Source organism: Mesitornis unicolor, unplaced genomic scaffold (assembly GCF_000695765.1).
Source record: "Mesitornis unicolor isolate BGI_N332 unplaced genomic scaffold, ASM69576v1 scaffold8038, whole genome shotgun sequence".
Classification (NCBI taxonomy): domain Eukaryota; kingdom Metazoa; phylum Chordata; class Aves; order Mesitornithiformes; family Mesitornithidae; genus Mesitornis; species Mesitornis unicolor.
The window spans coordinates 16,442-28,820 of NW_010199727.1; the positions used below are offsets into that span (position 1 = coordinate 16,442).

Here is a 12,379-nt window from a genome sequence, read left to right on the forward strand (position 1 = left end):
GTGCAGATACTCAGGAACATGAGTGCAAAAATCTGATACTTGCATGAAGGGGAAGTTGCCTCAGGAGCCACACGTTTTAAAATCACTGCATGTGCCACTTTCTCTGTGAGTGCTGGAACTGTGAAATTTCGGACAGAAAACGATTAAACTGCTGCCACAGTTCTAAATGTGCATTTCTGTGGTATGGTTTGCATTTGTTTTATTATTTTTTTTTCCTCTGGCTGCTTTCCTTATTCTGCTGTCATTAGTCTGCAGCTCATTATATGCTCCTGGAGAGTACATCCCTCTTGCTTGTTAGGATGGTGTAGGTGGTAATTTGCAGTGGTACAAAGTGCTGAAGGAGAGATAATCAGCTGGGTAAGGCATCACTCTGTGCAGAGACTGAATTGCTGTGCACAGCTTACTTATCCCATGCTGTTTAGGACCTAGAATGCTGTAGTAATTGAAAATAAAATAGAAAAAAATTAACTTGCTTGCCTAGAAAAGGAAAAAACGGTATGGGTGAACGATGAATGTGTGGGATATATTTTCCTACCCGAGTAAAAGCTATGAGCTGAATGTCTTGGACGCTGTAGTGAATCCAGCAGAGCACAGTCCAACACAGTAGCCTGCACTAAATAGCCTTGCTGCATTGCCTCTGATTTTCTCTCTCAAATATCTCACCTTGAGTCCACATCAAACAACAGACAGTTCTTTTGCCATGATCTGACATAGCTCTGGTTACCACATGGCACTTCTTACTACTTTGTGATAAATGTTTGTAGCATTGGGTTCTTCTTTCCTAAGCAGTATTTTCTCTGTCTCATTTTTTTCCCCAGCTATCCATTGCAATCTGAATCCGAATGGCATTGATCACCCTGTCTCCACAGAAGGTATTAACCTGCAGCTTGAAGGGGAAGGTGTTGAATCGCCCTCTGTTAAGAACACCAATACTCCAAAAGGGCCCGAGTCAAAAGAGACACCCAAGAAACAACAAGTGGAGCCAGAAATATCTAAGGTAAGTAGGACTGCATTCTTATTTATTTTGGTGAGTCTTAAAGAGTGCAAGCTTCTTCTAAAGAAAGAACTCTTCTAAAGAGTCCTAGCCACTGCTTAAAAAGCATTTATCATCCAGTAAAAGACATAGAAAGGTGCAAAAGTAACAATCTGAGGAAGTGGGTGGGTGTTACAGAAGCAAGGTATTGCCATGGAGTTTTAGCCCACACACATCTTGGACATTGCACTGTTTTATTTTTGTCTAGATGAAGATAATGAATATAACAAAATTTATCTTTTTCAGGCACTGTGGAGACTTTTTATTTTTCCTTTCAAAAGACTTTGGTAACAACCGGCATGGGAATAGATATGTTTAAGATATATTTTTCTTGGCTGTTTTTTTTGTTTGCTTGTTTATTCCTGGGCAAGTAAAGAAAGAGAAAGCTTCTATGGATATATGAATACGTGGATTTTTATATAGGTGACTGAGTTTAATAAACTGTTAACAAATTTAAGGTAAAATGCCAGGTCAGTTCTTCTGTGTCTGGTATGTAAGTGAATAAACGTACTTCAAAGTTGAATTCCTAAAGACAAATGAAGTGCCTGTTCTCATTCATAAACTTTTCTTTCTTGTTTGTGTGCAGCCGACACAACTACTAAGTGCAGGTGAAAGTGTGTGCTCCAGATGCTTTAGGTATAGGACAATAATTTGTCATATCGGATATGCTTTTAATGGGAATAAAAAATAAGAGAATGTTAAAATAAAATAGAGACAGATTATTTAAAAGCCTTATCAGGTTTTTTTTATTCCTAAAGACCTAAAACCAGGGGTTTGTGGGTGATTTCTGCAGAGTGGAAAATTGACTTTTTAGTGAATAAGACACTTTGGGAGTTAATAGAGCAAAAATAAAAATAGTGTATTTTTTTTTTCTTTAAAGGTCCAAAAAAGGCAGTAACAATTCCATGGCTGAACAAAGAAGAGTATTTCCTACTGTCATTAGTACAATAAATCTAACAAATAATACACATACAGTTTTGATGTATTTCACTTTTGGAATAAAATGGCATTTAACATTTTGAGCAGTAGCCTTGACAATAAAGGCTTGGTATGAATCCTCCATTCTGATTTTTATCTAAAATACCTAGTTTTAAGTGAGTACAGTTTAAACTAATTTCATTCTGTCTTAAGTCATTGAACGAGATCCAGTACAGGTTGGCATCGATTGCAATCACTGCTCCTTACAGTCTCTTTTGTGGACAATTATCAAGCACATTGCTGATTTCCCTTGAACACTTTGAGAACAGGTTTGTACTTATTGCTTTCAATTGTCCACTTGGTAACAAGAGCACCAAATTTTGGATGGGCTTTTACCCAGCTTTTCACAGACAAAGACAAGCTAACCCTGCCCATGTCGTAACATCACCAGATGAAAATCTGCCCTGGGCTGAAAGCTATGGCGGCACCTTAAGCTCAGAGGAGATGGTACAAGCTCAGACATGAAGAAGGTACATGACGCAGTGGGGCTTCCAGAATGGGCTCATGAGTAGCTGACACAGAACACAGTCACATCAAGCTTGTCTTTGCTTGCAAGAGACTCATTCTAGTGGAAAATCAAGATGAAATATATCGGTGATTTAATGTCATGGAGCCTGTTTGAGCTGTCTGGACTGTACTTGTTGAATAGAAAACTGTTTCCAAAGCTGTCCCTGCTGAAGGTGGCTGGGGAAGAGGGGAAGTGTAGTGCTTTCAAAGTAGTGAAATCAACTATTAGTTTCCCACGTCTGATTGCAGTAGCCTTATTTAGAAGGTTGGGCATACTTCAGATTTAAAAACAAACAAGCCACCAAACAAAACTAAATATTTTGCTTGATGAAATAAGCTTGGCTTAATAGTATCAAGCTAATGAAGTGGACTGCTTTTCTGTTCTGTATTAACTTAGTGATGTTTTTCATCTGGATTTGTATGTTACAGCCCGAGGTGGCCTGGCTTTTCTGGCTTGTTCTGCCTTAAATTTTAAAATAGTGTTACTTTTAAAAATCTTGTTGCTTTATCCTCTGAAACAGGAATATAGAGTTGGGTTTGTAACTTGTGTGGCTTAAAGAGTTGAAAGGGCAGTGGGTGCAAGCTGGAGCATAGGAGGTTCCATGTGAACATGACAATCTTTTTTACTGTGAGGGTGACAGAGAGGTTGTGGAGTCTCCCTCTCTGCAGACATTCAAAACCCGCCTGGACGTGTTCCTGTGTGACCTGGTCTAGGTGATCCTGCTCTGGCAGGGGGGTTGGACTGGATGATCTTTGGAGGTCCCTTCCAACTCCTGGCATTCTGTGATTCTGTGAATTAAGCTGTCATTATGAAACTTTATCCATGCAATCATATCTGTTCAGTGGAAAGATGAGCGGGAATAGAGGGACATATTGTAAATAAAACACTGTGGGCAGATCCATTTGTTTTACATTTCCTCATTGCTCAGTTGTTTTTAGAAAGGTTTCTTTGCAATCCTCTTAATACATACCTCATATCCACAGTAGTGAGACTTACATTGCACAAAGCAATGCAATGTATTGAATGCAATTTAAGATGGCTTAGACCATCTTCTCTGCTTTCAGCTCTCTAATTTACAGAATCACAGAATCACAGAACGTTAGGGATTGGAAGGGACCTCAAAAGATCATCTAGTCCAATCCCCCTGGCGGAGCAGGAACACCTAGATGAGGTTGCACAGGAAGGCGTCCAGGCGGGTTTTGAATGTCTCCAGAGAAGGAGATTCCACAACCTCTCTGGGCAGCCTGGTCCAGTGTCTTCACTGGGACCAATTCCAGCACTTTAAAACCCAGGCTGCATTCAGGTTTTGCTGTCCAAAGGGAAAAAGAAAATCTCCTTTCTAATGAAGTGTCTTTTTTCTGTCCTCAGCTACAGACTTGCAGAGCAGTAGTAACTGAAGGGCTACAGAGAGATTTAAAGATCCTTTTTATGCAGCTACTCTAATGTAAATAGGGGAGTACAAGTGTTTGCTCCTATATTTGGGATGCAGAGAGCAGAAAGTGTAGCGTGAGTGGAGGATCACTCATTTAGAAGTTCCTGATGAGTATGGGATCTAATTGTTGTAGGCTGTCTGAGGTTGAATTTTAACGGAAACCGGAGCAACGATCTCAGTTTCCCTCAGCTGGTTCCCTAAAGGACCACTGTGTTACGGATGTGAGCAAGTCCAGAAAAGGCCAAGGTTATTCATATCTAAACTGATGTGCATAATCCAGGGAGATTCTGTTAATGTAGAGGATATCATACAAATTAAGGAAATTATATGACGTGCAAAATTACTTAATTTTTGTTTTATATATTTATTTTAAAGTGTGCAATTATATACATAAATATACATGATTTCTTGTTCAGTAATTGATTTTTCAGTATTTATGGTATATAAAAAAACCTCGGGCAGTTGAGTGGACACTTTCACAGAGCACAAAACGTCATGGGAGAAAGCATAGATGGTTTTAATATACATTTTAAAATGTATTTTTATATAATATTTCTTTAACACCTTTTATATCCAACCTCTGTTGTGTGTCTTTTCTGGGATTCTTACCTTTTTTCATGAAAATGCTACTTTGGGCTCTTCTGTCTAGTTTGGTTGGTTTTAGTATCATGGTTCTCTCTAGATAAACATGAGTCAGGACATTTGGAGTTACACAGTAGAGTTCTCTTAAAAAAAAAAAAGTTTCACTGTATTTTTGAAGTCTTGTACTGGGTATAGACTTTAACAGAGGGTGCCTTTCTTAACAAATCTGGTCTGTCACTTATTAGAAGAAGATTATTTATTCAGGGAGTTTGGATTCCTAAGTAAGGTGCATGTATCTGGTGACACGCTTTGTCTCATTATGTGGTACTTGAAGCAGCAAATAATAAAGACTTTTTAATGGCAGCCTCTACAGTTAGACTTTTTATCTTGTGTTAGCAATGGCAGGGTTTTTTTATCTGACTTGGAGACAAATTAACAGCCCTTTAAAATGTTCATGAAAACTACGAAAAGAAACTGGTAAAAGAAGTGAAAAGCTTTTTATCTTGCCTTCTGTTGATAAGTGCTATGTAGACACCAGTACTCTATACTTTTTGTTGCAGTGTAGCTCATTAATTCTTTTGGTTGCTTTTGCTTTCTTAAAAAAACGCTTTTATTTTCAAAATTACATTGAACAACGCTGCAGGGCTGACAGAACTTGGTAACAAGAGGATGGGAATTTATCTCTGCTTACTAGGCCCAGTCTAGGACTGATTGGGGTGGAAGCAGCTCCTCTGGCTTCCTGGGGCGTTCTGCTCTGCTCAGAAAGCATTTGGGGTGTGTGTGAAGTGTGTGGTGAAATGTCCAAGCACTAAAGAGCAAAGCTTCTGAGTCATAAGGTCGTTATAAAAATTCTTCTTAGAAATATAAAAGGGTTTTGTCAGTTATTAAAAAAAAAATGTCCTGGTACTGTTCTCTAACAACAGAATAGGAAAAGTAATTTTCTAGAAGAATTCTCCATTTCTTTTAATCAGTGGCTTCTGCTTCGTAATGTTTACCCTTTTTTGGTCAAGCTTATAAAATGAATTGGATGAGAGAGACAATATTTGCCAAGCAGTGGTTCTAGTGATGAGTATGATGTGACATGTGGATTCATCAACTGAGCTGCTTGGTATGCTAAGACCATTTTATCCCCCCATGTTTTGTTTTGTTTTGTTTTGTTTTTCCAATTGGTTGGGAAACACCAATGGCCACTGAACTGGGGCAGTGAAATGAGGTTTTGCCATTTCGCTTTGTCCTCCATCTCCCTCCCTCTTGTGAAGCTTCTGGTGGCCACAGTGTATGTGGACAAGGACCCAGCCTGGACTGGCTGAGGTTAGCACCCGTTTCACCTGTGGAAGGGAGGTTCAGCATGACCCCAGCTGGGCTGGTCCACTTCTCCAGGTTTTGCTTTAAAATTGTGCAGCGGGGTGGGAGGGTGTTTGAGTTGCAGACCTGTCCATGTACCCCGAGGAAGGTGCAGACCCTGGGTGGTGAAGCGTTACTGTACTGACCGAAAGTTTGCTTTTCTTAGTTGACTTTAGTGGAGAAGTAGTTAACAAATTACCAAGGTCTACATCAGATCACCACAATGAAAGCCAATAGACACAGTGTGAGTGTGATTTATATATATTTTTTTAATTCTTTCTTTTCCCTCCCGACTCTGACTGCAGTAGTGACAAAACACCTCTTACTGCATTGACTTTTTTATGACTAGCAAAAATAGGTACAAAATCTGAATGTACAGTATCTCTGAAGTGGCTTTAAAAATATTTGGTAAATGTTAAGCTGAAATAATTACACTTCAGGGCAATGTGCCTTTCTAATGTCTCATTCAGTGATTATTACCGATACATAATAATTAGTGTGCTTGCTTCTGTTTTCATTTTCAATAGACTTTTCCTTTCAGGTGTTGCACAGTTAGACCTGTGCATGTTGTCTTGCTTTCAGGTGTCCAAATTGCGGACTGAAATGTTTGATGTGTATGCCAGCTCTTCCTGTCACAGCCCCTCATTCCTGATTGTGACCTCTGGCTGAAGTCTGAAGTTTCAGAAGCATGCAATGAACAAACCTTTTATCTTGAGTGGTGAAACACGAGTGGTGGGTGACCTTGTGACTTTCAAGCAGCTGAGGCTGATGTTCTGTGTATCGCACTGGGGATCTACTGGTGTAAATGAAGTGCTGGAGTAACCCTACCTGTAGTGCAGAATATAGCTGCTTGGTTCTGAATTTACATTGTCACGAGCCAGGGGAACAAGAAACATCTCTCTCTGTTGGGGTCCTGCAAGCCAGCTTATCATAGGAGGACAAATGCCCAATTCAGAATCCAAGTGTGTTCTTGCTGTATCATGTTTTTCCCCGTGTCTTCTTGTTACCAATAGTGTAATATGAAGGCCCACATTTTTTGCAGCAAGGTTTCTACATTCAGCATAGAAGATGTGGCTCCTCGTGTTCATCCTATGTGTCCTGACTGTGTGCCTGAGGATTCTGAAATATCATCAACCCTGACAGCAGCTGTGTGTGAGTGGGAGATCTTGCCAGAGTTAGTCTGTGGTGCTCTGCTCAGGACAGTGAGAGGAAAAGAAGGGCATCTGCAAAGGGCCATTCATCATTTCCTTATCCTTCATCCCCTATCACAAGGTGGGATTATCTTCTTCTTGCTTCTCTTCTTTCTCCCTATAGGAAGTCAAAATACTTAGCTCTTTAGGTGGGTATAAGTAGAACAGATGAAGTTTACTCACAAAGACCACTAGTGATTTACCTTCCAAATTTTTAAAGGGATCCTTTATGAAATTCATCTGTATAAGCATGCTCTATCTATGGCTGTAATCCATCAGGTGATAATAGGAAGAGAAATTTCTGTTTATCAGGCTTTTTACACTTGGACTTCTACCAAAAAATCAATGATGAAAACATTTTCAGTGGTTGGAAATGTGAAGGATGGCAAGGTATTGGCCCGTGGGAAACGGTGCAGTCTGTGACCCTGCAGTGTGCTTGGGGCTGCCCAAATGCACAGCAAAGCGGTGGTTTCTGCTGCAGGGAGCGAATGCAGCCCTTGTGTAGGGCAGGCGAGAGCAGATGGTTACAGAGAGGCAGCTGAGGGAGCATAAGGAGGGAAATGTAGTCTGCTCTAGCTCCTGTTGTCCTGTGAAAGCTATCAATGTGAGATTTGTGTTCTTTCCCATTACACTAGCGCGAAAAGGAGCAGCAATTGCAGTATGTATTAGCAAACATAAGCAGTAAAAAGCCGTGGTAGTACTCTGGAAATAAGTGGGATGTCTAATACTATAGACGCATGTAGACACAGACACATGATTTAAAAGAACTTCTTCCCTTCAGGGAAAAAGAAATACAGATGAAAAGATGGGGTGGCTTTTAGAGGAAAAAGCAGTTCCATCCAGCGCGTGGATGCGTAATGTACTTGGAGTGCCAGTTCTGCTGCTTGCCTCCTTGTGAAGCTGCTCCACAAAGCCATCCAAACCCTCTGTTTTTGCTTTGAAGCTGCTTTAAGGGCTTCATAGAGGTTGCTTCAAAAATAAAGCAGTATTTTAATGACACAGCTGCCTTGATGGAGAAGGAAAAGTATAGAATTGCCCGGTAAAGAAAAGAATAGCATTGTGATTAAAGGCATTACAAAACGTATTATAGAACCAATTCAGCGTTTAAAATGGGAAAGCAGTTTAATGCTCCACTGCTGGCACTACAGGTTCTGCAAATAGCACGTCTCATCTGAGTTACAATAATTTCATTAATTTGCCACATGTGTTTGCTGGACACTTCTGACAAAACTGATTAGAACTTGCTGTAGTTCACCTTTCTCTAGGACCTTTTTTCCTTTTCCTTTTGAAAAATGACATAATTGCTGAGCTCTGGGAGTGAAATGTGTCACACACAAAAGGGGAGTTGGACTACAGCAGCCTTGATAATGTCTGAGGGGTCTTTCTTGTGTTCTCTACCTGTCGAGCTTTCCCTCGATGCAGAGGTGTCTTACGGAGGGAAGGGATTTCATGAGGAGAGCCTGGGGCGGTGTGGAGTCTGCCTTCTCCTCAGTTACTGTTGCTGGAATTGAGCTTGCTGATGAGGCAACTTAAATTAATTGTCTGTGTGTAAGGAAGGTGTCTGAACTCCTGTTGTATTTGGTGGAGATCAGGTCAGAATGCTCAGAGGAGCGTAGAGAGGGATCAGACTGCGCCTGAAGTGAGCACCGCTCAGCTGAACCTGGCTGTGCTTTGAGGACTGCATTGATGCTTGAGTTTAGGTATTTGGATCTCAAACTCGGTTCTGTCCTCTGCCTTACCAGGTAACCAGCTGCTGTGTTTGATATTGAAATAAATCTTCATGTCAAAAGAAGGTGAAATCTTGCTTTAGGAGACTGTATTCAGAAGCTGCATTTACCTCAAAAATCATGCTTTGAAAACTGAGAATAGACTATTCCCATGTGTATGGCTATGTTCAAGATGATCTCACAAGCAAATACTGCTTAATCTGAAAAAAAGCTTATCGTTTGGATTAAAAGACAACAGTTGGAGTGTGTGTATGTGTCATTTTCCCCCTTTATTTTAATTGGTCTTGGACTTTAGAAGCTTCACTAGAAGTGAAGTTCTTGCTCTGTGGCTGTTTTTCAAACTGTAGAAGACTGATAACTAGAATCAGTTAAAACTGTTGTTTCAGTAGAAAACGGAGATTTGGAATAAACTTGCTACGAAAATTTTGTATCTTACGTGTTTACATGTGTAAAATTCATTGTCCAAAAGCTCTGCAGTGCGCCCCTGAAAACTGAAGAGCGTTGGCTTGGTCAGGCTGCTCGAGAATAACAAACACAGCAGCACATTTGCTGCCTCTGCTCGATCCTCTCCATGGGATGGATTTTCCAGCTGTTTTTCATAGTGGGTAGTGGTGAAGGCCTCCATTGGTGATTTGTCTGTGTCCTGCCTCTGATTTTTTGACTGGAAGTATTTGGTGGATAAATTTGCTAGTCCCCAGCGTTTACTAGAGTGCGTATAGTGTTTTGTCTCTGGGGGGTATCTTGTCTCATTTGGGGCCTCTAGGCACTGCAAAAACACCAACAATAATGACCTCTGAGATCAAGGAGGCTTTTCAGTGTGCTTTCATTTCACACTTTGCAAATACTACTGCTTTTTAGCTATTTCTGGACTTCAGTCAGAAGTGTTTGTTTTATCTCTATTCCACAGTCAGCTGCAGATTTCTGTGTAGCTGCTGTGCCACTGCAGCGAGCAGGGAAACAAAGATGTTAAAGCAGACGTTTCCTGTGGTACTGTGTATTATCTCCTTACCTTCTGCTTGCCCCACTGCATCTCATGTTTAATGAGAGACAATTCTTCCCTTTCCCTCTCTAATTTTTTTGACCAGCTGATTTGTAAGTAATGTGGCATTTCCTTGGCTGTGGTGCCACTAAGTGAAATTGTGGTATAGCGATTCACCCTGGAGGTGGCTTTAAGTGCCTGTGTCCTACTTCCAGTACTTCTGTGCTTCTGGTTATATGGATGGGATGCTTTTATTTTGTCATTTTCTGGGCATTTGCAGGGTCAGTTCTAAACCAAGAGCGATACCCAAGTATGACGGACTCTTAAACTAAAATAAGTGTTGCAAGTTTGCAATGGGAGAGCAGAAGGAGGGAGGAAACAGTACAACAGTAAGTTTCTTTGAATTCAGGAGGTGTCAATGTTAATGTGCAGCTGACAGCTTCAGCACTTGGAAAAGACAAATGCTGTTGGTGATAGTAGCATAAAACATCACAAGTAATTTCCCTTTAAGAGATTAAGGAATATGAATCCAATTCCTTCAACAAATCCACAGTTTAAGTAGAGAGAAGAGATTACTTTCTAGTTTTAGGCTATTTACTTATTTTAGTTGTTGAACTGTCTCCTGTTCATGCAAACTTGTGATTTTTTCCTATTCTCTATCAGCTGTCATCTTTGGTCTGTCAACCCTGTGAGACCCTACAGACACACACATAGCCATCTTCTGCCCACCAGTTCAGTCTTCACTTCACCTGCCAAACTGATCTTGTTACCCCTAGAGCCTGGATCTTTTCATCAACCCCCCCTGTGGAGAGCAAAGAATTCACCATAGTCCAAGAGTTAGCTGTGGCCAGTTAATCATCACAGAATGGTTTCAGCTGGGAGAGACCTTAAAGCTCATCCAGTCCAACCCCTGCCATGGGCAGGGATACCTCCTACAAGACCAGGTTGCTCAAAGCCCTGTCCAACCTGGCCTTGAACACTTCCAGGGAGGGGGCATCCACAGCTTCCCTGGGCAACCTGTGCCAGTGTCTCACCACCTTCATAGTGAAGTATTTCTTACTAATATCTAGTCTGAATCTACCTTCTTCCAGTTTAAAATCGTCACCCCTAGCCCTATCACTACACTCCTTGATAGAGTTCCTCCCTATCTTTCCTGTAGGTCCCCTTTAAGTACTGGAACACTGCTATAATATCTCCTTGGAGTTTTCTCTTCTCCAGGCTGAACAGCCCCAACTCTGTCAGCCTGGCCTCATAGATGAGGCGCGCCAGCCCCGTGATCATCTTCATGGCCCTCCTCTGGACTCGCTTCAACAGCTCAATGTCCTTTTTATGGTCGGGACCGCAGAGCTGGCTGCAGTACTCCAGATGGGGTATCACGAGAATGGAGAACCACCTCCCTTGCCGGACTGGCCATGCTTCTTTGGATGCAGCCCAGGATACAGTTGGCTTTCTGGGCTGCAAGCACCCATTACTGGCTCATGCTGAGCTTCTCATCGACCAGCACCCCCAAGTCCTGCTATAGTAAGACATCCACTCTTGCTTTGCAAGCTGTTGCCTGAAATGGGAGATGACTACACAGGTTGCCACACAACTGCTAGCAGTCACCAACAGGGTCTGGAGCATCAGTTCTTCCATCTGTCTTACCTCCTAGTTCATCACCCAGAGATCATAGTTATTACTGGTAGGGGCTGTTCTCGGAAGTTGTAATTGGTAGAATGAGTATTTCTAATTTTACTGATGTTTAGGAATGAATATTGTGATGATGCATCGAGCTGCACTTCTAGGGTTAAATGTGTCCTGGACATGCATATCTAAAAATAGAAAACCTTCAGCTCTGTACAAGGTAGAGTTACTGCATATCTCGAGGCCTTTTTTTCTATCCTTAACATAGAATCACATAAGTGGGTATTATGTTCTGTCTATTTTCCTTTTTTCTCTGATGTCTGTAAATGCATCTATCAACTACTGATGACTTTGCTGACCTAGATACCCTCTACTTTTTTTAGTCTTTTTTTCCTTGCTTTAAACAAAAGCATGACAATAAAGTCTGTATCTAATGGTTGTAGAACTGCTGTTAATTCATCTTTCATTCAAGGCTGATTGCTTTCAATCTTAGCAGTGTACTTTAGGTTGTGAAGGATTTTATGAATGTGTTTTCATTATGAAGAGGTAGATGTGACTGAACTTCAGCATACTTATGCTGATAATACAGTCTTTTATCTAAGTAAAGCTTGTGTATAGGTTTGAAGATGTATTTTTAAATAATCAATATCCTTGCTGATTAAAGAGAAAAACTTTTTCTGGAGATAAAGACTATCACAATCGTGTGTTCTCCTTCAGATATAAGTCTGTCTCAAACTTAATTATCTTTTGATGACTCAGAAAGCTTGTTTGTTTGTTTTTCTTTTCCAGCTTTGTCCTAAATAACAAATAGCTTAATTGTCAACATTTCAGCATCAGATGGTGATTTGTGAAGTTGATGAGGAAAACCAAGAGTGTTATTCCATGTACTAAGCTTTTCTGAAACCTTTATTGTTGACTGTAGAAGAATTTGAAGTGCTTGTCAAGGTTCATGCTTATTAAACTGTCACTATTGTTTTCTTTTT

General features: G+C 40.7%; 1 protein-coding gene across 1 annotated transcript in view; it reads left to right on the forward strand.

The window, feature by feature from the left end:
• Positions 1–818: 818 nt before the first annotated feature.
• The window catches only part of SAMD12 (sterile alpha motif domain containing 12), a gene marked incomplete at both ends in the record, with an annotated part of 26,869 nt that continues 15,308 nt past the window's right edge, over positions 819–12,379 (forward strand). The window contains one exon of the mRNA XM_010189537.1: positions 819–997. Coding sequence (XP_010187839.1) covers positions 819–997 — 179 coding nt within the window. The remainder of the gene's footprint in view (positions 998–12,379) is intronic.